At 42.2% G+C, this 27,860-nt stretch overlaps 1 protein-coding gene across 4 annotated transcripts in view; it reads right to left on the reverse strand.

Annotated features, from left to right (window-relative positions):
• The window catches only part of LARS2 (leucyl-tRNA synthetase 2, mitochondrial), a 165,808-nt gene that overhangs the window by 40,581 nt on the left and 97,367 nt on the right, over positions 1-27,860 (reverse strand). For all 4 annotated transcript variants that reach the window (XM_070237846.1, XM_001500836.5, XM_023620580.2 and 1 more), the window contains exons 9-14: positions 26,816-26,975; positions 17,239-17,343; positions 14,294-14,409; positions 11,348-11,631; positions 7,520-7,618; positions 4,377-4,514 (exon numbers count right to left, since the gene is read on the reverse strand). In XM_070237846.1, coding sequence (XP_070093947.1) covers positions 4,377-4,514; positions 7,520-7,618; positions 11,348-11,631; positions 14,294-14,409; positions 17,239-17,343; positions 26,816-26,975 — 902 coding nt within the window. The remainder of the gene's footprint in view (positions 1-4,376; positions 4,515-7,519; positions 7,619-11,347; positions 11,632-14,293; positions 14,410-17,238; positions 17,344-26,815; positions 26,976-27,860) is intronic.

The following is a 27,860-nucleotide window of genomic DNA, read 5'->3' on the forward strand; positions in this document are numbered from 1 at the left end:
CCTCCTGAAATGACAATACTAATCAAAGGGAAGAAAGAAATACAAACAAAATTCTGATTTATACACATTTCAGAAAAAATAGCTAATAAATAAAGAGGAATACACATGTGGTCGACAGATCTCAATTTTTCCTCCTAAATCGGCTTGCTAAGGTTGTGTGGAGGCAGTCAACAATTCTAACTGGAGAATTGTGAATTATTCATCACCGAAAGTGGGTGATTTTCATTGCATTTGCGGCGGACTGGTTTACTAAAACACCTCTGATACAGAGGTAACACTCAGAGTGAGTTTTCAGCGGCTGTTGTTGCCCTGATAAGATTTAACATGAGTGATCCTGACAGCTGAGCCGAGACAGAGATAAGACGCCTCTCTGCACCTTCCTCAAACATCTCAGACTTTTGAGCACTAAAAATAAATCTCCCTGTTTTTTAAGGGAGGGTATGGAATAGAATCTTCCTGTCTTGTAAAGAATGAAAAAAACCCCAAAATACTGCACAGATATATTTCAATTTATACTTAAAGTTGATGGTAAAGCAAATTCCAGGTGTACCTGGAAACTTTGCAAATCAGAAATTCCTTTGAATAGAAACAAGTCATACCCCAAACTGTATTTTAAAAATTTTGTCAGAATGCTGCAAACCCTTTTTCTCCTCAAATACAGTTTTAAACCCCTGGGGAAAAGTCATAAAAGTAGCCAGGCCCTGTCCTAGATCTTAAAACAGCCATTGAATCACTTATTGACTCATTCTTTACTTCTACAAATAATTTTTCAGAGAAATGTGCCCCCCACTAAGGAGCCAGAAGTCATTTATGGTATTTGTTTCTAGACCTACATGAGAAGGAAATATTTCTCACGCTGTATTTGGTCTTTGTACTTAACCTCTATCCAATTCTCTCTATCCCAAGGAGAACCTTTCCTTTGAAGGATGTGAACTTTTATGTGTTTATATCAAGGGATTAAACTCATGTATCTAAACAAACATTCTCCGAGAATGAACGTACAATATCCATGATACTGTGACAGTAACAAGACACAGTTCCCATCCTCAAGGGTAAACTTTATCTAGTGAGGTAAAGAAGTTTCCATAGAGAAGAAATGCAAGGCAGAATGGTAAATCCTGTAACCCAAGGTACCAACATTTTCACTAATTTATCTACCTGACGATTAATGTTGCTAATGTGGTTAGTGTTCTTCTGATGCAGATCGGTTTATTGTTACACATGAAGGTCTCTGGGAGTAAGGAGAAGAAAATTATTTTAAGCATTTGATTTATATCCTAAATTACTTTTCTGACAGTAGACTTCTAATCTGTGTGTGCCTGCGTGAGGAAGCAGGTCTGCGCGCGGTGTGAAGCGAGGCACCTTTCAGTGTGCTTCATTTTAATGAAAATGCATTTTAGTCTGCGTTACACAGGTTTTAAAACTAAAATACTTTTTATCAACAATTTAAAAACACATATACTTTGACCCAGCACTTCCCAGTGTCAGAACTTGAACCTACAGATATGATCCCAAATACCTGCCAAGAATATAGATAGAGTCACTAGATATTTTTTTTTTGTAATAGCAATTGGAAAAAATACATGACAAATAAATTATGATATATTCATATGATGGAACATTATACATAAATTTTAAAAAATGGGAGATTTGTGCACAGTGATGTGGAAAGATCACCAAGATAATATTATTAAATCAAAAAAGCAAAATACATAAATATAATATCTGTATGTAAATTTTATATCGCACATTGTATGTAATATACATATATGTAACAAACATTACACATATATAAAATTTTAAAATGAGCATATCAACAGAAACATGGAGATACACAAAATATTTTTCTGAAGAAATCAAAAGAACCTTAAGTTGAGGAGAAGGGTGGAGGGTGGGGTACAGGGAGGGAAATTTCAATGTTCACTTTGCGCAGTTAAAAACTTTTAATCTTAGATGTATTACTTTTTTATTATTTTATTTTTCTACTGTTAATATAGGTTATCTGGAGAGATAATCAGATATGTTTTCCCCTTCTCTGCAATTAAAAATTACTCTAAAACATGTTCTATTAAAAAAACAAAAAACAAAACACAACTGAAAAAAAATCCCGGGAACTATGCTCCTGGCAAACAAGAGAGCCTGAACTATTGTCCTGATGAAAAACAAGTGAAAAAGCCAGAAAAGATACAAAACAGTTATTGTTTTAAATGCGTCTTTGAGCTGGCAAACTCTAAGAAATGAGGTAGAAATATATGTATTTTTAGACAAATAAGAACTATTGGATGAACCTTCACTAAAGGACATAAGAGATATTCTAAAGTATACATTTCAGATAAAAGGGAAATGATTTCAGATTTAAGGTCAGAAATGCAAGAAGGAAGAGTGCGAAAAGATATTAGTAAATATTTAGATTCCATATAATTCCAATTAAACTCCCAATAGATACCTCTGTGGAATTTGACAACTGAATCTGAAATTTATATGGAAGAACAAAGGTCCAATCATAGCCAAAATACTCCCAAAGAAAAAGAACAAAGTAGGAGGACTTCTCTTACTGGATATTAAGACTTGTAAAATTAAAATAACAAAGCCAGTAAATAATTAGCACAGCAAAAGGCAAACAGATCAATGGATAGAATAAAGAGCCTATAAAAAGGCCCTTGCAATATACACGAAAACTTGATTTATGATGGAGCGGGCACTACAGATCAGTGGGGAAATGGATGGACTGTTCCGTTAATGGTACCGAGACACTAAAAGCAATAGCCGTAAAGGAAAAGATTATTAACATTTACTACATTAGATTTACAGTTTCTGTTCATCAAAAGATACCATAAAAATAAGCTAAGAGGTAGGAAAAAATACATGCAATACATACAGCTGAAAAAGGATTAGCATCCGGAATATTAAAAGAATTCCTACAATCAATAAAAGACAACCCAGAAGAAATAAGGGCAAAGGACACAAACAGGGATTTAACGGGAAACACAGAGATTCATGAACATATTAAAAACATGCTAAACCTCAGTAAGTAAGCAGTGTTTTTAAATTCAAATTTAAGTCACAAAGTGATCCATTATATAACACCAGTTTGGCAAAATTTAAAAAGTTCGATAGTACCAAATGCTGTAATGATGACGTAGAGCAATAGCAACCCTCATCTCTGCTAGTGCGAGCGTAGGTTTTACAGCTAATTTGGAACACACTTTGATGTTCCTTAGTAAAGCTGAACACGTGCATACCCTATGATTCAGCAATTCTGCTCTCAGGTACACACTCAAGGGAAATGCTGACAGGTACGCCAGGAAACGTGTACAAGAGTGCTCACTGCAGTTCTGCTCATAACTGCACGAAGGAGTCCAACAACCATCAACGGTGGTGTGGACACACAGTGAGTTCTGGACTAGAAATTCCGTTCCATGTAATGGGATACCATATAGAGGTGAAACCGAAACGAAGCACAACTCCATGCAGCAACATGCATGAATCCCAAAAAGCGATGAGTGAGGAAAGCAAGAGAGAACACGTGAAATACCATTCTACTTACATAAAGTTCAAACACAGGAAAACTAAACAATACACATTGTTTCAGAATATACACAGAGGCGATGAACTTATAAAGAAAAGCAGGAAAATGAATAATTCAAGATTGAGGACAGGGGTTAACTGGGGGAGGGATGGTGGTGTAGGAAGAGGGATGATATGATGGAGAGGGGCACCCTGGGTATTCTAAGGGACTGTTGAGCTCTATTTCTTAAACTGCAGAGGGGGTGCACGGATATCATTTTATTCTTTAAATTACATAATACACTAAACACATCCTTTATTTATATGATGTATTTCATGGGAAAAAAGCACACACACATTTTTCTGAACATAATAGGCAAGAGATGATAGGCCAATAGGAAAGGAATTTATCAATGGATGTACAATGTGATTGCCTAGCTTTTAATTCATTATATACTTTTATCATAGTGATTTATCAAGGAAGGATTCAATCAAGCTTAGAAATAGAGCTTACACAGAGGGACCAGATGATAAACATGACCTCACACGAGAAGCTATAAAAGCCATATAACATATGAACCACTCGCTCTTCTCTGCCTCACAAGTAAGAATCTCAATCACTTAACTCAGTTAAACAGAGAAGAGCTGAAGGCAAGATCCTCTGTGAGCACGCAGCCCAACGTGCTAGAACTGATTAAGCAAGAGAAACGCACTTCAAAGGGTGAAGGCTAACAACGACCTCTAAAAGTGTACTGGAAAAATAGAATTTTTCTGCTACATATATTTATCTTGCTTCGGAAGAACTGACACCTGCTTTAAGTTGGTGTTCACGGAACTGAATTCTTTTGCAAAGCAGTGTAAATGCTCACCTGTGTTTGACCATTTTTTGATCATGGCAAAAATGACTAAAGAATCTCGCATAGAACAAGTGCATGACAGCATGTTCTTTCCCGCCAATGTACAAATCCACAGGCATCCAGTAATCGGCCAAAGCTGCGCTAAAAGGGCTGGAAGAAAGAGAAACTGTCATTTTTTAAAAACCTACTTTGCTAAAATCAATTAGACAGACCAACTATAATTTGCATATTCCCTGAAATACATTATGTTAGAGAAAAACAGTGGTTTTCTTTTTAAAATATAATAAGAGAAAAGCTTATATAACAAAGGAGAAAAAAATCAGATCAGTGTTGATTTATGATATTTATAAAAACTGTTTCAGAAGCTATTACTGACATATTTTAACAAAGGCAATTTTCATACAAAATGAGGGCAAGAGGAAAACATACCAGCCAAAAAAAGGTATTTCTGTAAAACGTGTATTTGAATATCTAGATTTATTTTAATTTTTATTACAATTAGATAACTGAGATTCTTGAGTTCTTACCAATAGAGGGCAACGTGGCACTTACAATGGAGATTAACATGCAGATGCTAAATGTTCATTTTAAAACAGAAATTCAATCTTATTTTTAAAAGCAGCCTTAAAATACAGATAGTCAGCAAGAGCCTATATATGGCCTCCTGAATGCAATGAGCATATTTAGAGTGACTGTCATAAAACAGCCCAACGACTCTCCCACCTAACAGACACTTTAGTTGACAGAGATCCTAAAAGGAAGGGGTCCCCATACTCCCCAGTCCTAATGGATGCCGGGGAGGAAAGGAAATGCCACTTCCCTCTATTTTCTGGCTGGGACTCGAGGGGGAGTGTCCGAAGGGTGCAGGGTGTATGTGTGTAAGTGTGTGTGCACGCCTGTGTGCGTGGCAGTGGTGGTGGGAAGTGATGCTGGCTGAGGACAGAGTTCTTAATCCCAAAGTAACACCCTCACTTGAGGTGATCCAGTGAAGGAAACCTTTGCCCTTGGAGAATCTGTACTCCATGGCTTCAGATATCTGTGAATTCTATTCCCCACGCCTCGAAGCACCTTTTTACCCCAGCAGGGACCTGGCTGGCTCCAGCTCAGCCTGGGAGTAACAGCCTGGTGCTTGGCAAGTAGGTTCATCTTAATATAGCTTGGTTTTCTCTCCTCCAGTCACTGTGCCAGAATTCTGGTAAAAAAAAATTTTTTTTTTGAGCAAGACTGGCCCTGAGCTAACATCTGTGCTCATCATCTTCCTCTACTTTTTATATGTGGGACGCCTGCCACAGCATGGCTTGAGAAGTGGTGCATAGGTCCCTGCCTGAGATCCGGCCTGGCGAACCCCTGGCCACCAAAGTGGAGCATGTGAACTTAACTGTTGTGCCACCCAGCCGGCCCTTCTGGTAAAATTTTAAAAAATGCTTTTCCGTTCTGAAAAATGGTTCCCTTGAGAAATCCAACTGCTCATCTAGGTGACAGAAAAGAAAGGGAAATCAAGGATGGTACTCGGCCCAAAAACAAGTTTGGGATAAATTAAGGAGTGACATGTTGAAAGGAGCTATAGCTTGGATCTGTGATCTAGCCCGGAAACCACACTAGTGAGAACTCCAGCCAGTGCGGAAACTGAGGGCAGCATCTTCTGAGGGAAATGATGCGCTCGTGGTATTCCCAAAGTAGGGGGCGGTGCAGGTCTCAAGATGTCTCTCTCTAGTCAAGGGTCCCATCACTGTAACTTAGAGTCTCCACCATCTGTAAGCAGGCTTTCCTTTGAAGCATTCGGAGAGGCAGAGAGCCTGATTCCCCTCCCATTCTAAGCCAGCTGTTACTAAGTGGAATGCACCAAAAGCCCCTTCTAGAAGGAAGACTCAGAAGGCCCCCTCTGTAGGTTAGCCGGGCCACCCTGGTGGTTCCCAGCCCCAGCAGACATCCTGCCTCTGCCGGCTACTGTTGACTCAGGATCCCACTCATGTCTAGATGGCCTGAACCCCAATTACAGAATTGCAATACTGCAGGGCGGGATTTGAGTAGCAGGAGAGCAGGAGCACCCATCTCACTATATTTTACAACCCAGGAAGAAAAAGGGGGCATTTGTCTAGGTGGACTGCAGGGGTTCAGGATGACAGTTCTCCCACAGACAAGAGCAAGCTGGCGAGGCCTCTGAAGCACGGGGCGTGTGCCTTTCCTGGGTCTGCATAGTTTTCCTTTCTCTCAGTCCCTCTCCTTACCTATCTGCCTACAGCTCTCTCTCCCTTATTCATGCATTCACTTTGGTCAAAGAAACACATGCACAGAGCAGAAAAGTCAAATAGGACTAGAAGGGTTATGATTTAAAACAGCAGTCTCCAGCACCTTCCTTCACCAACTCCCCTCCCCGAGGCCTATCCCTTAGTCACTTTTAATTCTTTTAGCTGTTTCCTCTGGCCATTATTAAAAAATATGTTTATATTCTTTGTTGATTTGTCAATTTAAAAATGATCTACTGACTATGTGGTGAGAGGTAAGGCTTCTCAGCTCCTCATACTCCCTACCTCCCGGTAGACTTATGGCATTATTTTCAGTTAAGTAAATAATATTACATCTTCACAATCACATAAATGCAGTTCACCGAAGGGCCAAGGAAGGTATTACAATAGCAATTCCTTCCTTTTTCTGTTTTTATTTTCCTTGTACTTGAGATTTACTTGGCTGTGAAGAATCTAATTTAATAATTTAACACACTCCCTTTACCAGAGTGAGCCTGTTTCAAGGAGCACAGCTGACCAACAGCTTCTAGCTGTCGCATCTTTGGATCTGCTCAGCGTTCATGCCAGCCCACGCTCTCCCAGAGGCAGGGGACCAGAGCAGAGGCATTTCTGCCTGACTTGGAACTCTCTGAAGGACAAGCTTTGCTCGGGGATTCCCACTGGCCTGGTTGGGACTTTCTCAGAGCTGTGCCACGATCTGAGGCTCTTCCTACCCAATCCTCTTTCTTTCCCCTTCTCCTTTCACAAGTGTTAGACCAGCATCATGGTCTAAGGACTCCTGCTCCCTCACCCCTTCATTCTTCATACGCATATCCCTCAACGAATCTCTTGCATGTCTAATTCCATCATGGTGTTTGCTTCTTGGACGACCCAGACTGATGCATGCTCAGTGAATGCAGCAGGGCTTACCTGTGAGCATTCTGAGGGTCGGTGTATCTGAAGTAGTACCAAGCAGAATCAACAAAGGTATCCATCGTGTCTGTCTCTCTCTGGGCTGCTCCCTTGCACCTAAGAAATAAATGAAGTTCATCAATTGTTTTCTTTAAAAAAATTTTTTTTTAAAGATTGGCACCTGAGCTAACAACTGTTGCCAATCTTCTTTTTTTTTTTCCCTGCTTTTTCTCCCTAAATTCCCCCAGTATATAGTTGTATATTTTAGTTGTGGGTCCTTCTGGTTGTGTTATGTGGGACGCCACCTCAGAGTGGCCTGAGGAATGGTACCATGTCCACGCCCAGGATCTGAACCAGTGAAACCCTGGCCCACTGAAGCGGAGCGTGTGAACTTAACCTCTTGGCCACTGGGCCGGCCCCTTCTTTTTAAATTTTAATGCAGTTTTCCGTCAGCCTTTGAGGAAGCTATGACAATCAGTATGAATTTAAAATGTCACAAGAACAATGCCACATCAAGAAAATTCAGAGAAAGCTCTCTTTTTGTATTGTATGGTACATGATGTTTTAAAGAAATTTACAAAATGAAAAATTTCAATCTTCAACAATTAAAAGCCTTATTTACCCACTTCTTTAACATGGCAAAAATCTAACAACCCAAAAGGAGAAGATAAGAGTGAGTGTCTCTTTTGCACGTTAACTTCTATTTCAGGCATGTCAAGATTGCTTTCTGCCAAGGCCTACTTTATGATGCTTATGAGGCAAACCAATTTATGAAGAGAAGTTGAAAACCAAATGTATCAAGATGCTATGCTGAAAAATGAACTTGGGTTTTTTTTTTCTATTTCTGCTTTAGGGTGAGGGGTGCAGAAATCCACTGGTGAGAGCTTAGGAGGATAAATCACCCTTGAGGCCCAAGGGCAGTGGTGTGCTGGTGCCAACTCATACCATCTTGTGAGAGTCAACTGTTAGTGTATCTTCCCACCTCTGTGAGAAGTGATGTCAAGTTGGTATCCTGAAATTAGTCCCAGTGGGAGTATGTATACCACAGAAATCAGCAAACACTACAAATCAGAAGCCCCCCTCCAGAGAGCTATTTTTTTTTCTGCTTTTTCTCCCCATGTCCCCCCTGTACATAGTCGTATATTTTAGTTGTGGGTCCTTCTAGTTGTGGCACGTGGGACGCCGCCTCAGCGTGGCTGACGAGCGGTGCCATGTCCGCGCCCAGGATCTGAACCGACGAAACACTGGGCCGCCGAAGCAGAGCTTGCAAACTTAACCACTCGGCCACGGGGCTGGCCCCCAGAGAGCTATTTAATACACATTTACCAACACACCACTGCCTAAAGATAGGTTCCTTACAGAGGGTGAAGAGAGCTCTACTGTCCAAAAAAATGAATAAAGTGCGATACTCGGTGTGCAAAGGGCTGAAAAGAAAAAGCAATCCTCGTCCCAGGATGGAGTTGCCTGGGGAGGACCAGGGTTCCACAAGGGCCCAACTGCTGAACCGGTTTTGAAGCATGTTCTGTGAGACTGAAAGAACCGGGTGCCAAAAGCCACAACTTCTAGGAACCCAAGAAAGAATGCCCTTAGTCAAACCCAGCCTAGGAGGGGGCTCAGTCCCTTGAAGACCCCTCAAGGCCTGGATGAACAATGGATGGGTTGTATCAACTGTTAACAGGAACTCTTTGTGCCAGTGAGAAGCCACACAGTTCAGACTCCAGGGCCTCCCTTTTGAGGTATGGACGTGGGATCCACTCCTCCAAACGCTGCCCTTTTGGCAGTATAAGTCTTCGGGGGGTTCTTGGAGAATTCAAGGAGGGGCATGAGGAGCCCCAAGAGGAACTGATGAATCTCCTGCTAATTTAGCATGCAAGGGCTTGAGTCTGTTTTTAATTTTTAAATAAAAGAAGGGTTGCATTTATATCTTGCGTCTGTGAAGCAGTTCATACTAGCGTTATAAATATTACTGAAGGAAACAGCGACTGCCCACCTTCTACTTGTTAAATGGAAGTGGCTGAGCAGAGAGACAGCAGCCACAGATCTGGTAGGGCTCTGGGACTCCCAGGGGCCTCCTGCATTTTAGTTAGGAGGCCTCCCACCGGGAACAGTGGTGGGTCCCTGGGGTAGGAGCTTATCAGAGAGAACCCCGAGGGAATTCTGTAACCGACCACTCAGGGTTGTTATGAGATACTGATCTCAACAGTGCATCTCTACATTAAAGCCAGGTCTTTTTATCTGGAGAGCAATCAACCAGAACACAGATACTATTCTGGGAAATAATTAGAAGATAAACATTACTTTTTCTCCTCACCATTAGTGAACCCGTATACAAGTTAGGAAGAAAATGCAGGACTCAATTGATAAAGGAATAACATCTGGCTAAAACCTGCCATGCTGGTTTTCTTTTTAATGGTCACATTGGACTTGAAGACAACCAACATGTTTTATGGCTGACACTAAACGCTGGATGATATGGGAGAGGTTCCTTGGTAAGTAGGAGGATAGATGATGGTGACGGTGACATTATTATCATTATTAGCTCCAACAGTAATAATCCTAATACTGGGTGGCAGGCACTGAGCCAAAGGCTTCACAGACATTTTCTCATTTAATCCCCAGTAACCCTGGGGATTATGAGGTAGATGATGTCCCCATTTTGCAGATGAGTAACGTGGAATAAGAGAGCTTAAGAAATCCGCCCAAGGACTTGCAGCTCAAGAGTAAGAAATCCACATCTGTTGGACTCTGCTGCCTGTGGTTCTTACCACTATGCTGTCCCTCTTGGCCACGAGCTCCCTATGTTCCTGCCCACAAGCCCCATCTCAAATCTCCACGCCACCTGAGTGAGCACCTGGGAGGACTGTTAGCAAGTCCCTGGCACGACGGAAGTAACACTTCCGTTCACTGAATGTTTGCGAGGGGCCACTGTGCAGGGTTACATGTGTTGCTTCTGGTCTTCTACACGGCCCTTCAAGGGAGTTATTTCAGTTCCTGACAAGGGAATCGAAGCTCAGAGAAGTTAAATGACTTTCCCAAGACCACACAGCTGGTTAAGGGGCAGGGCCAGGACTTGAGTCCACTGTTGTCTATCTGTCTGCCCGGCCTGAACCTTGCCATTGCACTATGTGGTTACCTAGGTACCAACCTTATAACTCAGCTCTGGACTAGCAGAGGACAAAATTATTTCTAAAACATCCTCATCATGATCTATAAGGCAGACAAAAATGGCTTCTCCACAGAAGGAAGATACTAGAGCTTGCTGTTGTTTACTTGTTTAATCAGCTGCTATGAGATCATAAAAATCACATTTGAGACATGCCAGTGAATTGACAGAAAAATGCAATCCCACTCCAAGATGAGGAGAAAGGAAACAGTGTGTTTCAGTATATTAAGCATGAAGCCCCTGAGCACACTCGTCACGGCTACTGTTCTGCTACTTGTGAGAAAGTCTCCACGGTCACCGTGTGGGAAAACTGTAAGGCGGAAGGAGAAAATATTTCTCTCATCTCCAAGGAGCTCTTTGGAATATAAAATGGAAGAAACTTGTCCTCTACAAAGGTATGATGCAAATGTGCAGCTTTTCTATGGGCTGGATCAGATGTTTCCAGGAGCAGTGTGAACTGACGCTGCCACTTCCACCAGCTCAGAGCAGCAGAGAGGGCGCCCATCACAGCAGCTAGGCCTCAGATCCCAGCCCCTTCTCCCAAAGGTCCCGAGAGGCCTAGGGCATTCTTTCCAGTCTGGTGGAAGTCCTGGAAAAAGGGAGCAGAGGGAGCCCCAGGAGGCAGGAGGAGTCTGAAACCCTGGCAGGGGGCTGGGCCACTGCTGGGGGACGTGGTTCCTTACCTAGGGCAGGAGCAGTTCACCCACTCCGAAGCTGTGGCCAGTGGGGAGCCTCCCTTGCCGGTGAAAGACGTGACGCTGGGCAAGGTCACCGGCAAGTCCTCCAGAGGCACCGGCACGGGGCCGCAGGCTGGGCAGTGGACCACGGGGATTGGCGTGCCCCAGTAGCGCTGCCGCGAGATCAGCCAGTCCTTCAGTTTATCACTTGTCACGTCTCCACCCACTCTCTTCCTCCGGGCTTTCTGAGTCAGGGCCAGAAACGCATCCTGCCGGGTCATACCTGTGAACTGAGAGGCAAAGGAGAGAGTCCGTTCCTTCCTCTCAGGAACAAGTTACCACCCCCACGCCACCCCCGGGACTGCTGTTTTTATGCGTGGTCTCTAGGGGCTACGTTATGACTTTTGTGGGCCCTGGATACCTTTGTGGGCCCTTCCTTCTTAAGATAATATTAAAAGTTGTATTTTAGTGTGTTGACTAAAGATGAATATAATTTTTGACCCTAAGAGTTCACTCTTCTGATTTTAAAAGAAATTAAACCTTTTTGGGGGCCCCTGAAAGTATTGTGGGCCCCGGGAACTGTGTCCACTGTGTCTAATAGGTAAAGTGGCCCTGGTTCTGTGACTCCCTCTATCACCTGAGCCCTGCCATACCTACAGAGAAAATATCAGCATTTAGCTGCCAGTAAAGACCTGCATGATACATATTTCTAACGACTACTCCTCTGTTGGGGGGGAAAATATCTAGAAAAGAAAAATTCAATATTATCCTAAAGCAGAAGGAATTCAGGCAAGTGGGGAACAAACTGAGGCCTGAAGGACCAGAACCACTCCTTGTGTATTTGAATGCCCCCATTTTATAGACAGCAGGCCAGGATACGACACTAGAAAAGAGAAAGTCTCTTTTCACCTGATGCTTTTCAGAGAACCAAGTTAATGATAAGAATCGAGCCAGCGCGGCTGGATCGTGGGTACCCTGGCATTGGTTCAGTGAAGACACAGTGCATGCCTACTATGTGTCAGGCCTGTGCTAGGCACTGGGGGCACAAAAATAAATCCAATCTGCCCCCTGCCCTCAAGGAGCTTACAGTCATGAGGCATAAAGAGTAAGAAAGTACAGCTACGTTTATCAAAAGCAGCTCTTTTCATTACGGGTCTGAAGTGTCTTCTGAAGTATAGAGCTCTCTGCCAAGGAACCAGTTATACTCTGGAGGGCATTTTCTATGTCCCACACTCCCACTATCATACCATTACAGTACCAGTGATCACAAGCTCTCCTGAAAGTCTATCTTCCCTGTGCATCACTGTCTTTACATTCCAGGAGCTCAGGGACGAAAGGAGCCTTTCACTATCCATTCTCTTTCCATCTGTTGAAAGAATGCCTTTATCCTAGATATTCAGTCTACAGCCAGAAGATTCAACAGACCACCTGAAGCTATTTGAAAGAAGCAGGGGAGCATAATTAATGCTCAGTCGTATACTAAGGAGGGGGCATTTCTCTGGGAACTTCAGAAGCCTAATTTTGGCCCTGAGCGTCCCCTTTCTTGCCCTGCAGAGGGTTATCTGGGGTTCCCTTACAGAAACCTTGGTGTGGCTCCACATCCAGGGGGCCAGGTTTAAGGTTCGACATCTGAAAGCATGACTCATGTCTGGAGATACGATTTATGAAGTGAAGGCACAAACATGAGGTCAGAAAATGCTGTCACTCCTTATAAAGGAAAAAAACTGGCCATGCCCTTATTCTTTATATATATATAAACATATATATAACATCCTGTAGCCAGGGAGTCCCAAACCTGAAAAACCTGGATCTAACTGAATCAGGATCACCCGGGGTGGGGCCAGCAAGCATCTCCCAGGTGATTCAGACACACAGCCAGGTAGGCAATCACTATGTTAAGCCAGCAGTTCCCCGACTGCCGCACCTTAGAGTCACCTGCACAGCTGTGAACACTCTTGATGTTCGGTCCATAACCCCCTACCTCGTTACCATGAAATCAGAATGTCTGGGGTGGGACTCAAGCATCAGTATTTCTAAAAACTTACCAGGTCTTTCCAAAGTGCAGCCAAGTTTAAGAAAGAGGGCTCTAAACGAGTACTCAGAAATTTCAATGTGCACATGAATCACCTGGAAATCTTACTAGACTGGGGCAGGGTCCGGGAGTCTACATTTCCAACAAGTGGCGCCAATGCTGGTGGCCCAGGGACTCAGCTTGGGTAGCAAGTTTCTAAGCCAGTGATTTCAAAATGTGGTTCCTGGATCGGCAGTAGTAGCAGCATCACCTGGAAATTCTTGGGCTCCACCCAGGACTATTGAATCAGCATCTCCGGGTGGGGGCCAGGCAATCTGTGTTTAACAAGGCTGCTAGGTGATTCTGCTGTGTGCTCAGTTTGACACTCATTGCTCTAAGCCATTTCCCACTTCTCCCCACCATGCCTCACCCTACCTCTTAAACCATACTTTCTGGCCCAGTTCAACATAGAGACTGGGTTCAAATCTTGGAAGACTTACCACCTGGCAAGAGATAATGACGACCAAATAAACATGTCTCAGAACTTCTCTGTTCATTTCTATAAGTGAGTTAAACCTTAGGTGGAAATAAGTCAGTAATCTGAGGAGAACAGAGGTCTCTAGCAAGAACAGCCAATTTCAGTCCCCTCTCCTAAGGAATGTTTCCCTGGAAGAGGTCATTTTTCTCAAGCAGAAGATTCTCAAAATAAAGTTTAGTTACTTCGATGACATACTATTGTAGGATTGGGTTTGACCTAGAGTTGATAACCTTCTAGTATTTTGTTTTCATAGATTAAGAAACGAGGTTGCGTGACCGTTAGGTGTGGGGACGAGTGAAATGGCAGGTGGTAATTTGCACCCAAAGGAAAAGGTCTCATCAAACTCAGGTCAAGGTCATGATTTTAGACGCAAGATCTTAGGCCCATGCCACAGGGCACCAACCTCCGCAGAGTTGCTCAGTCTCTCTGTGCCATCTGGCAAAGTTTCAATGACTTCAGAGTAGGACAAGCCCAGGGTTTGGGCTAAGATGGTGTCCTCTGAGCTGGTGCTGGGGATTCCTATTCAGAGCGAAGAAACAGAAAACATCTTTGTAAACACCCAAATCACAAAACAACCGACAGCACTGACACAGCTTTAGCTTCTTAAAGGAAACTATCTTCTTTAGTTACAGAAGTTATAAAACCACATCACTTCATTGGGAAAATGGAGAACAGTCTTAGAGAAAACCACTATCCTAACACAACCAGTTTACCATATTGGTAGGATTTCATTGAAGTCTTTTTCCTTTGCTTAATTCCTTTTTAAAAATAGTTACAATTCTAAAATATACAATGTTGGATGCTTTTGGTCACTAAAATAGTAAATCACAAGCATCTTCTTTGAATTCCCTCAGGGACAGAGGACACCGGCGTTCTCCTGAGAAGCAGGGCTGACTCCTCCAGCATTTCCTAGCACCCTAGAAAAATCCACTCAGTCAGGAAGTTGAAAGCTGGCAACCGTGTTTCTTCATACTGTGCTTCGTTCCCAGAGGCAACAGCACATTCTGAATAGACATTTATTCTTCAACCTATATATGCCCTTGAGGAGATGGAGTTGAGCATAAGGCAATCACTCACCCAGAGGGCCAAGGCCCGCGGGTTTGGCTTCAGCTATTCATAAACACAGGTTTTTCAGTTGTTGGTTCTGCAGGTCAGGGTTTCTCAACCTTGGCACTACTGACGTTCTGGACTTTGTTGTGGGGGCTGTAGGATGTTGAGCGGCATCCCTGGGCTCTACCAGTAGCACTCCCCCAGTTGTGACAAACAAAAATGTCTCTAAAATTGCCGAACGTCCCCTGGTGGCAAAATCGCCCCTGGTTGAGAACTCCCGCTGTAGGCTCATCTTTCAAAACTGCTGCCATCCTTGTGGACACAACACATCATGTGGCAAATAAGAGAGATAAAACTAATGGTGGTATACAAAAGCTTAAGTCAGATTTCTGAGAACAACCTCTCTGGAACACTGCCCTAAAAGGGTGATTTCATGTTTGGGAGACAAGTTCTGTGGCTCTTCAGTAAGACGAAAAGCTCTGTGGTATAATGGAACGTTCCATGGTGTTCCAGCTGAGATTATTGACAAAAAGCATCTAATGAAGCAAATAAATGTTCAGAGTGGACTTGAAGGATACTAAAGAGTGAGGACAAATGGCAAGCAATAAACATCACTGAAAAGTGTTCATGGTCAAGAAGGGACAAAAGCCATTTACTACATTCTAAACGTGCATGGTTTGGAGTAACTAAGTCAAGTCTGAATGGAGACATTGTGACCACAACATTTATTTGACTACATAAAGAATGTTCTGGGCCATGGTGTTGGTCATGTGGGGCTCAGTAGAGAGCAAAGTATTTGCAACATGCAGGTGGGATGGCAAAAATACCGCTTGATCTCTTGTTTGTTTGTTTCTCTTCTTCTTGGAGGGCAAGAAGCCATAACTTAGAAAATGTTAACTACATAACTGTAGGAAATCAAGACAACAGGAAAAATGATTTTCCATGCACACCTAAAAAAATCAGATTTTTCTGTTTGTCTTTCAGAATTCTCAATATTGTGTCAGTACTTTGACTCAAGTACCAAAAAAAAAAAAAACCCAGCAAAAAAGCCACATGAACAAGAGCTTCCTTTATTGTTTATCTTGGCTGGTTGTATTAATTAGTAAAATTATAGAATACATAAAAATAATAGAAGGAGTTATTTCCTTTAAGCAACACACTTGCTAGGTTTAAATTGTCAGAAGAGAATGACTTGAATGGCTTAATATCTGTTTTCTGTTTTGATGTTTTTTCAAATCACTTTGTCAAAAACAGATCTGAGGGCTGGGCTGGTTGCACAGTGGTTAAGTTAGCGTGTTCCACTTCAGTGGCCCGGGGTTCACTGGCTCAGATCCCGGGCACGGACCTACGCACCACTCCTCAAGCCATGCTGTGGCAGGTGTCCCACATATAAAGTAGAGGAAGATCGGCACAGGTGTTAGCTCAGGGCCAGTCTTCCTCAGCAAAAAGAGTAGGATTAGCAGTGGATGTTAGCTCATGGCTAATCTTCCTCAAAAAAAAGAAAAACCCAAAAAACCCAGATCTGAGAATTGCGAGGAAAAACAAAATTTTGATAAGAAATGTTATTTCTCCTACGTGCTAGGAAATAGAGAGGGTGGAAATAACTTTCTCCGCAGGGTTTTGGCACTTGGGAGACTGACTGGAATCTCCAGTAGGAATGTTGGTAAAGAGAGACGTTCAGGTCCATCCTAGGGGCAGATCCGGGATGCAGCTTTCATTAGCTTCTCATCCCTTGGTTCGTTTCCAGACTTCCTGTTAGGTAATGATAGTTTAGAACTCTCAGGAATGAGTAAGGCTGCCAAGGATATCCAATTTACAGTTCTAAATACGCCTTCAATTTTGCTGCTGTTTCACAGCCCTTTCTCGAATAGCTCAAGTTCACCTCCTCCACAAAGCCTTCACCAAAAACTCAGCCCACATGGATCATTTGTGCTTTGAACCCCCATCCCAGCAGCTGCTGTTGGTTCTATGAGTTATGAAATTGGATTGGCATCTGAGTTATATTATTCACCACATGACATGTACAAGTCTCACCAACTAGCTCTACTGGCAAGATCCACGGGCTGGACATTCTTTATTATTCTCAATAGCAAATAGCAAGGTGTGATGTACTTGGCAAGCTTTCAAAATGTAGTTCTTAAGTAAGGATGGTAAAATGAAGGGGCATTCATTTTTATCAAGAGGTAAAACAGATCATGGAATCAACAGTCAGCTCCTCCAGTGGACAGCAACAGGCTAGTATTCTGATTTTAAGCCTGTTAAATATATTATCCTGATTACATCTTAATAGCTACTTACCTATTTTTGAATCCAGAGAGCCCTGAAAGTCAGCTCTGGCCAAGATAACAACAGGGACCTCCTGCTGGGTGAGCATGTTCACAGCCGTCACGGGCGTGAGGCAATCTGAAAATGAGAGCAAGTAACTGTGGAGGGTAGTCAGCTGGGGCGCTAACACGATCTGAATCTCAGAGGAGACAAGTGAGAAAATAAGCATTAGAACTTCTGTGTTTCGTGCTAATTGTTAAAGAATTTGTTCTTTGAAGGTATTAATAGCTAATTCGCACCAGTGGAAAATCAAAAGATTCAACAAATACACGAAAATGTTCATTTGTGCTCATAACCAAAGAAGTGAAAATGGCGTTTTTACTTTCCAGACGATGGAGTAAAGATGTTCCCACCACTCCCTTTTCCTTTTGAAAAATACCTCAAATATACAAAAGAATGAGAAACACAAAAATCTATCTATGATGAAACCAAGAGACGTCTGAAATTCCAAACTGTAACATGTGAAGATGGAAGTGGATAGGAGAGTAGAAAATGACTGAGCATAGAGGAGACTTCCAGACATACAAAGACAAAACAGCTCCTTCCCACATACCCTTTCTAAGGAGAGACTGGAGGATGTGTTCCAGCAAAAGGAAGGGGTAAATCAAGAAAGAGACAGACATGGGATCAGGAAACAGAGACTCCAACAAAGGAAAGAGGGTATGGATACTGGTAGAACAAAGTCAGAGGGAAGTCCTAGGATGACAGATGTACAGCAGAGGCCTGAAGAGTGACCAGGTCAGATTTGAGCAGGATAGAGGGGCCCAGGAAGCATCTTCAGGATAAAAAGGGAATCAATAGATTATTTGACATGTTGGAATATGCAGAACACTGTATTGAGAGGAGTTTTAAAGAGCTTCTGGGAGGGTGTGGAAAGATTCAGTCAGAAATTCAAAGAACACAGAGCAAATGAAAAAAATGAGGACGTCATGAACCTTAGGAAAAACAGAAAGTATAAAAAGACTATACTTGGCTCAGTTGTGAACAATATTTACGGGGTCACAATAAAACACTCGACTTGGAATTATCCAAACAGTGTGTCATCTTAAACGAAGCTCATTACAACTACTGCAGCAGGCAGACGAGCCACATGTCCTGAGTCTTCACTGGATACAGGCAGGACTGGAAGCATGAAGACCCAGATAAAGGCCCACAGGATGAAGGGATGAGAGAGGGGGCAAACCACGAGTGAGTTCACTTGAGCTTAGTGCAACATAAACAATTAACAACAGTTATAATTTAGGAACTCTTACTATTTATATTTGCCGTGTGTTAAGACTTTATATAATTATCTAAAATATGTTTCACAAACCCCAAAGTTAAAATAAGCCTAGGAATTAGGATTTATTTTTCAAAGAGGTAAAGACAGGCTCTGTAGGCATGTAAGCCAGCTCTTATCTTCTTTCACCTTGGGTGTCAGGACGCACAGAAATGCAGCCCAAACAGCCCTCCAGAGCCTGCACCCATGGTACCATGGCTGAGAGGCACCTGCTGCCCAAGCCACTCAAGCGCCAACACTTCTCAAAGTGGGACCCGTATTTCCGATTCCATACTGTCCCTTCTCAAAGAAGAGGTGTACATTTGTGCATTCTGCATGTTATTAGGAGGATGGAAGGGGAGGGCTGGTGGAGTGAAAGTCACTAGGTGATGTCAGGAACTGGTGAATCGAGAGACAGCAGTGCAGGCCTATTAGACAGACACATGGCGGTCTGTACCAGAGAAACAGCCTGTGGCCCAGACTGCGAGTTGACCCCATCTCTGTCTCTCCTGGTCCAGCAGTAGAAGGTTTAGTTGGACACATGGCTGCAGAGCTCACGGCAGCAGAGCTCCCCTCCCTTGCACTAGCTGTGGCCGTGGGGGATGTGCAGAAGCAACTTCTGGGGGATGCTCTCAAAGGGAAGGAGCATGCCCTTCTCTCCTCCCTGCTTACTTACTGCAATGCAGCTGAAGTGCAGAACACCTTAGAACACACAGATAAGGGCAAGATCCTAGGAGGGCAGAGCAGGAAGACAGAAAGAGCCTTGGCCCCGGCCACCTCACAAAGTAGACTTGTCATACCCACTCAGAGTCCCATGTGGGCAAGAAGTAAACTTCTATCTTTTAAGTCACTGGTTTTCCATGACTCTGTCATAGCCACCAAACTGATATTCTAAGTAACATAGACTCCAAAATTAAAAGCAGCTAGGTAAGGAGGCTATTGTTACTGTTGTTGTTGTTGTTAGTAGCGTTTGACTTTCCACATAATATACATATATTGGATTTAAAAAAACACATTAATTTTTAAAAAGAGATATGGAAATTAAAGTAATCCTGAAATATTATTTTTCACCTGATAAGTTAGCAAAAACTTTTAGAAAGGTAACATCACTGTTTGCAAAGCTGCATATATCATTGGCTACAGCGCTGTAAACTGAGAAAGCCCTTTCAGGAACCAAGAAAAGCAACAGGTAACAAGAACTAGAAAAATGTTCATAACCTTTGACTAAAAATATCCCACTCTTGGGAATGTATCCTAAGGACGTAATTCTATAGAGTCAAGAGCTATGTGGACATAAATGTTTATAGGTCCAAACATGAAAAAGGCCAAATGGTCAACATGATAGGGAAGATTTAGGATACTACCGTACACTGAATTGAGAGAATATGATGTATGGATTAAAAACAATTGTGAAGCCTGAATAAAAATAAAGAAACATTTTCTGATATCATATTAAGTGAAGACAGAAGCAATCTAATTTTTAAGATGCGTGTGTGTGGGAACAGGAATTAAAAAAAAACATATGACCACATACAAAAGAATGAAGTTGAGCCCCTATCTTTGCCATATATAAAAACTAACTAAAAAATAGATTAAAGATCTAAATGTAAGATCTAAAACTATAAAACTCTTATAAGAAAACATAGGTGCAAATCTTTGTGATCTTTGCTTAGGCCATGGTTTCTTAAATATAACACCAAAAACAAAAGCAACAAAATAAAAAATAGATAAATTGGACTTCATCAAAATTAAAAACTTTTATGCTTCAAAAATACCATCAAGAAAGTGAAAAAACAACTCAGATTTGGGAACATTTTTGTAAATCATGTATCTGATAAGAGAATTATATCTAGTGTAAAATTAAAATTCAACAACAAAAAGACAACTAAATTAAAAAATGGGCAAATGATCTGAACAGATATTTCTCCCGAGAAGATATACAAATGGCTAATAAGCACCTGAAAAGATGCTCGACATCATTAGCCATCAGGTAAATGCAAATCAAAACCACAATGAAATACCACTTCACACCCACTAGCATGGCTATAATCAAAGAGACAGACAATAACGAGTGTTTAGTGAAGATGCGGAGAAGCCGGAACCCTCTCACACCGCTGGTGGAAATGTGAATTAGTGCAGCTGCTTTGAAAAACAGTCTGATAGTTCCTCAACCAGCTAAAAACAGTTACCACATGACCCAGCAATTCCACTCCTAGATATGTACACAAGGAAATGAAAACTCACTCACGTCCACACAAAAATCTCTACCAATGTTCATAGCAGCATTATTCATAATAGCCAGAAAGCGGAAGCCACCAAAATGTCCATCAACTGACACATGGACAAACAAAACATGGTTTATCCATACAATGGAATCTTATTCTGAAATAAAAAGGAATGGAATACTGACATATGCCATAACATATATGAACCTTAAAAACATTATGCTAAGAGAAAGAAGCCAGTCAAAAAGGACAAACATCATATGATTCCATTTATATGAAATGTTCAGAATAGGCAAATCTAAGGAGACAATGTAGATTAAGTGGTTGCCTGGGGCTGGGGGAAACAGGAAGAATAGGGGTGACTGCTAGAGGGTATGAGGTTTCTTTAGGGGATGATGAAAATGTTCTAAAATTGACTGTGGTGATGGTGTTCAACTCTGGATATACTAAAAACCACTGAATTGTACACTTTAAATGGATGAATTTTATGATATGTGAATTATATCTCAATAAAGTTGTTATAAGAAAAATAAAGGAAAAAAAGTAGAGTATGCATTACAGGGTTGGATTTTTTCCATTGTTCCACATGAAAGTTATGTTATGACAGTTTTTCAATTAGAAAAAAAATGGTCTTTGAACTTAAATATTAGCATATTTGTAATCAATGTACAATAGCAACTTGTAGGCTGTCCCTGGTCAAAAGAAAAAACAAAACTAAAATCTGAAGTTCTTGCCCAGGGCCAGTCTTCTCCATTTTCCTGTCAGTCATGTGCTGGTGACGTGAAGCAGGCGTGCAAGGGGGCCATGGAGAAATCGGAAGTGACTGAAGCAGTTCCTACAAGGGTTAGATAACAGCAGACACTTCAGTAATTACAAAGGAAACATTCTGGGCATGAAGGTGCCCTCTGCCCTCAGAGCCCTCACTGCAAGAAAGGCAGGTCCTTCACGCCCTCAGGAAAAACAGACAAATGGCTTTCGTTCAGTGTTCAGCAAGGCTGTATTCCGTGCAACTCCGTCCCAGAAATACTGTGTGAAGCAGGGTTTTGAGGTCAAGGAAGAGTGAAAAGTGCTGCCTGGCTTCCTCTTTCAGACAGACACAGTGCAGGTCAGCACAGCGAAGGCACTACCAAGTCCAGAAGCAAGAAACCTGTTTATTTTTGTTTTATTCCAGGTTATCTGAGCACAGGAACTTTTCCCTCCATATAACATCGATTAACATCTTGGGTGAAAGAACAAGCTATTCTCTTCCTCAGCCTTTTGTCTCACCCCCGTGCTGATACTATGGAGACAGGGCCAAAGAATAGTGAGCTATTAATTATTTAATGTTCTGGAGCTTCCAGGGAGATGGGGCTCTTGCTCTCTAATGGGTTGATAACAGCAGGGTTCTAAGCCACTCTTTAGGAGACCTCATTTACCCTTTTGGCACAAATGCATTGTGTAGACCATTGGTGACTCAGAGCTGAAACGGGTGGTTCCAAGTCCCAGGGTTTGAATATTTTAATATTATCAATGTAAGAAAAGACTCCAGGAAAAGAAAGAACAGCTTCTAGAACTCTGCTGATATCTCCCTATTAATGCTTTTTATGGTTTCTAGTTCCTATCAAGTCAGAGCTTACATAACATGACTTAAGTCAGGGGTGGTCAGCTGAGAAAAGGAGGCAATGTCAATGATTATGGAAATAAACTCGATTTCAAGAACTCTAAAGGGAAGCATCTTACTTTTTGCTCTCTTAAAGGAATCTGTGCCAAATTAGAGGATGCTGAGGAAAAAACAGTACATTTAGTCAATAATGTCAGCAACCCAGTCGGCCAAGCCAGTAATCAGGGAGTCATCCCAGGAGCCTCGGCCCTTGCTGCTTCCAAGTAATTCTCAGAGCTGTTCCTGCCCCTCCACTCTGACGACTGCTGTTCTGCTGTCTTCACTATCTCTTTTCTTAATTAATGGGGAAGGCTGGTTCTCCTGCCCCGACTCTGCCGCTCGAGCATCACCCCGTCCACGCGGACCACCCTTCTCCTCAGAGCCCCTCAGGGCTCCTTCGGTACCCACAAGGCCCTCCGCAACCACCCTGCCCAACAGCCTCACCACCTGCTCTGCTGAGAAGCTAAGCTTACAAAGGTGAAGTGGTCTTCCTTAAGTCATAGGATGTATCTGGGATCAGAACCTTGGTCATCTTGCGCCAGCTCGGAGCCGATATGCAGAAATCAACTTAGCAACTGCAGGAATTCATGTTTGAAAATTTAAACTCTTGCAAGTGATAAATTCAGTCACAACTGTAGACTGTCACGACTTTCAGTGGTCACTGCTTTAACACCAGTCACCCTCAAAACCTGACATTGGAACAATCCCTGGCTTCAAAATGTACTACAAAGCCATAGTAATCAAACCAGCATGGGACTGGTACAAAAACAGGCACACAGATCAATGGAACAGAACTGAGAGACCAGAAACAAAACTGCACATCTACGGACAGCTAATCTTCAATAAATGTGCCACGAACACACAATGGAGAAAAGACATTCTCTTCAATAAATGGTATTGGGAAATCTGGCCAATCACTTGCAAAAGAATGAAAGTAGACCATTATCTCATGCCATACACAAAAATAAACTCAAAACGACAAGTCCTGAAACGATAAAACTCCTGGAAGATAATACTGGTAGTACACTCTTTGACATAGAACTTAAAGGATCTTTTTGAAAACCATGTCTTCTCAGACAAGGGAAACAAAAGAAAAAATAAACAAGTGAGACTTCCTCAGACTAAAGAGCTTCTGCAAGGCAAAAGAAACTAGGGTCAAAACAAAAAGACAACCCACCATTGGGAGAACATATTTGCAAACTGTATACCCAACAAGGGGTTAATCTCTATAATATATAAGGAACTCACACAACTAAACATCAAAAAACCAAAGAGCGCGATCAAAAAATGGGCAGAGGATATGAACAGACATTTTTCCAAAGAAGATATACAGATGGCCAATAAACACATGAAAAGATGTTCAACATCACTAATCATCAGGGAAATGCAAATCAAAACTACACTAAGATACCACCTTACGCCTGTTAAAATGGCTATAATCACTAAGACTAAAAATAACAAATGCTGGAGATGGTGTGGAGAAAAGAGAACCCTCATACACTGCTGGTGGGAATGCAAACTGGTGCAGCCACTATGGCAAACAGTATGGAGATTCCTCAAAAAACTAAAAATAGAACTACCATATGACCCAGCTACCCCACTACTGGGTATCTACCCAAACAACTTGAAATCAACAATCCAAAGGAACATATGTACCCCTATGTTCGTTGTAGCACTATTCACAATAGCCAAAACATGGAAACAATCCAAGTGTCCACTGACCGATGATTGGATAAAGAAGATGTGGTGTATATATATACAATGGAGTACTACTCAGCCATAAAAAAAAAAGACAAAATCATCCCATTTGCAACAACATGGATGGACCTGGAGGGTATTATGCAAGGCGAAATAAGCCAGACTGAGAAAGACAAACACCATATGATTTCACTCATATGCAAAAGATAAACAAACACACAAAGAGAAGAGTTCAGTGGTTACCAGGGGCAGGGGGGTGGGGAGTGGGCACAGCGGGGTGAAGGGGAGCACTTATATGCTGACGGACAAGAAATAATGTACAACTGAAATTTCACAATGATGTAAACTATTATGAACTCAACAAAAAAAATTAAGTAAAAACAAAAACAAAAAACCTGACATTTGAGGAAAAACCAACCTGCTGGCCTGATTTGAGCCAGTGGGCAATGGTAAATGGCAACGGTAAATGGCAACAGTGATATAATGTTCAGTTTAAACTGTAATCTCAAAGGCCAAAAGAGACATAAATCCATATTCAGATGGTAATTTTAATTCACCTCTTGGGAAAACTGCATTACACTCAAAGCACTGTACTGGCCTTATGTGACTAATGCCATGTGTCAAAATCCACAGACTTGATGTGCAAATTAATCTAGAGACTGAATAAATTGACATCTGAAAAAAGAATATTTCCACTCTGAAAATTAGAATTGGAAAATTTAGAGCTAAGTGTAATGTGCCATTTGGAATTATTTCAGAGATTACTAAAAAGAGGGGAGAACAAAATAACGAGCCATTCAGTGCCAAAATGAAATGATCAGGCCCAGTCAGATGTGCCGATACCCAAATGATCGTGAAAACATTGCTCTTTGCGTATGCTAAAGTAATTTCTTACATATGAAAATGTTTTGAATTTAGATAGTGCCTTTCAAGTCAAGAATTCCATCTTTTATAACTTATTAGCTCATTAATACTGTATCAATATTACCTCATTTGTGTCCCCAAATTAACCATAAGAAAAAATCTAAGGGCTAGATGTTTACATTTTTTAGTTTTTCAATTTTAGACATTATTCAGTCATCAGCCCTCAAAAAATCTAAAATGCTCATGAGAGTAAAAACTATCAGTTTTCTCTTTAAAGTAAACAGTTGAAAGGAATCCAATTTTTCTTCTGAGCAAGTAGAAAATAAAACAGAAAGAGAGCTACATTGGACTTTATAAGCACACACTGAAATTTTAACTCGAAAGAGTCTTTTCTCTATTTCAATATATAACAACTAAAGAGATGAAACCAAGTGACGTCTGTCTTGTGCTAGAGTGAATTACACATGCATCGGCTCCCTGTCATGACCCCCAGAGGGCGGGACTGTCAACAGTCATCTACGCATCCCTGAGTGCTGAGCAAGCAGCAGGCTCTTAGGAAGCATTCACCGATTTGAACCTTGGCTGTAATGCTGTAAGTAAACAACTAGAAGTCTTAAGTAGAGGTAAGTTGGGATGATGTTATCTATCTTTCCAATCTTATATCTAGAAATCTTTCATTCTGATTATTTTAAGAATAGCAATTTTTCAAAAATGTTACATCACCATCCAAAACATTTTTGTTAGTCAAATAATTCAAAGAGACCCTAATAATTCAGACTGTGTGCTTTGGGTTGAAGTTTATAGGCTATGAAAAGAGAATGGGGATGAGATTTTTATAGAAATGTTTACATTTCTCTGAGACCTACTTCTAATCGATAGGGGACTTCCTTTCGCCTGCCCAGGAGCCATATCCTCTTCTTCTAGCAGGAGCTGCTGAGTTTGTTTTGGAGAGCTACCCCTTCCTCACTGGTTACAGTCTTGGTGGTCTATCAGGGAAGGTGCCTAGCCTTCCCTTGGCCAAGAAAAAGGTCAGGGGCCGCAGTTATGTCGGTCAGATACCTTTCCCTGCCACAGGAATCTCAAACCAAGTGCTCTGAGCACTGAGGGTGAGGTGAGGGTAGATTTGCTGTCAGTGGCACTCAAGAGACTGCCTGTTAGTTCCTGCGGCCAAAACCTCTATGGCTGCCTGGTCCAAGTCCTCTACCAGACTGGTTCTTCAGCTGTTCTTAAAGTCAGAATGCTTCCCACAGCCTTCCAACACGTCCCCCTTTTCCTCCGGGTTAGCCAGAGATGGATTCTGTTGCTTGCAACCACAGAATCCTGACTAATGCACAGGTACTCCCCAAATCCCCATGACCAGTAACAGTCGCTATGCCAATTCCAGGTCAGCTTGATCCATCCATTCAAGACCCGTATTGAGCAGGACTCTGTTCATTTGCTCAGATTACTGTGTGAATTCTTTAAAAATAATAAAATTTAAGTTGTCGAAAATGTTTCCTCCAGTTCTCACAGGCTTCCTTCCCATCCCTGTCAGCATAGTTTTATTTGATGATGGAATTATAAATTAAGCAGAAGATTCTACTCCTATTAGAAAAGAACTTCAAATACAGAATATATTTAAAGGAAAAGAGTTGAGCTTTCAGTCAGAAACTCAAGAAGCAGATAAAGTAGTAACTCAAAGTGAAACCAGGGGTAACAACATTTTCAAAACTCTTTTTAATCCTCATGTTAAAAAAAAAAAAAGTCAGGCCAAGGTGAAGAACAAATCGCATGAGATGACATACATGAAAGGAACACAAACTCTGTGAAGTGCTGTCCAGACTTGAGGCATAATCCTCCTGTCTTAGCCTTCACTTGCCAGCTCACCTCTGCCGGGGACAAGTGCCTTCCGAAAGGCATCCTTCAGAGAGCTGTGCCCGTGGAGGAGTCGGTGGCTGGGAGAGATGGCGACATGGGAAGTGCCGTAAATGGCCTCTGGGGTGGCTGTGTAGGCGGTCAGCTTTTCCCCCGTGACTTGCCCATCAACCTGGCAGGGGGAAAGCAGGGTCATTTCATCTCTCAGTTGTCCCTCTGGGCTGTTGTGCTCCCAGCCATACTCCCTTCTTCCTCCTCTCCTCAATCCCAAACAGTGGGGACAGCTTCTGACCACAGCCCCAGGGACGTCCCGGCAGGGGCAGAGAAGGACGGGAGAAGAGGACTGGAGTTCCTCTTTGGGAAGCCCTCCCTAGGGCCCAGGGCAGGCATGCTTGGTGGCCCGAATCAAAGGTGGTCAAAGCATGATCAGAAAGATGCCTTCCCTGTTTTCCTGGCTCTTTTGTTCACATATCAAAAACAACTGTCAACGTTATAGTGTTTCTGTCCTGAGAAAAGGCCTATACTTTCCTTAAGGATTTAAGGGATAGTAGAAAACAATGGCATCTTGTGGCTGGCCCCGTGGCCTAGTGGTTAAGTTTGGTGTGCTCTGCTGCGGCAGCCCGGGTGTAGTTCCTGGGCATGGACCTACACCACTTGTTGGCGACTCATATCTAAAAAAATAGAAGATTGGCACAGATGTTAGCTCAGGGTGAATCTTCCTCAGGAAAAAAAAATGGCATCCACTTTTCCAACCAGAAAAACAGTCATTGAGGCTAATACCATTTTGAAGAGGAAAGAAAGGACAGCCTGGGCTGAGCTCACGATTGAGTATTCCTAGGGCTGGTTAAAAGCCTTTCAAGGAAGAGACGTATATTAGCCATCAACTGAGTGCCAATTATGTGACAGACACAGAGGACACAGAGAAGACAGATGCCCCCTTCTTCACACATTCATCAAACGCATTCAGAGGGCCAATGATGTGTGAGGTACTCAGGGCCGAGAGCTAAAAAACAGTCCACACTATGGCCTGAGTGACAATCAGGTGTCACCTATGGAG

This window comes from Equus caballus, chromosome 16 (genome assembly GCF_041296265.1).
Source record: "Equus caballus isolate H_3958 breed thoroughbred chromosome 16, TB-T2T, whole genome shotgun sequence".
Taxonomy (NCBI): domain Eukaryota; kingdom Metazoa; phylum Chordata; class Mammalia; order Perissodactyla; family Equidae; genus Equus; species Equus caballus.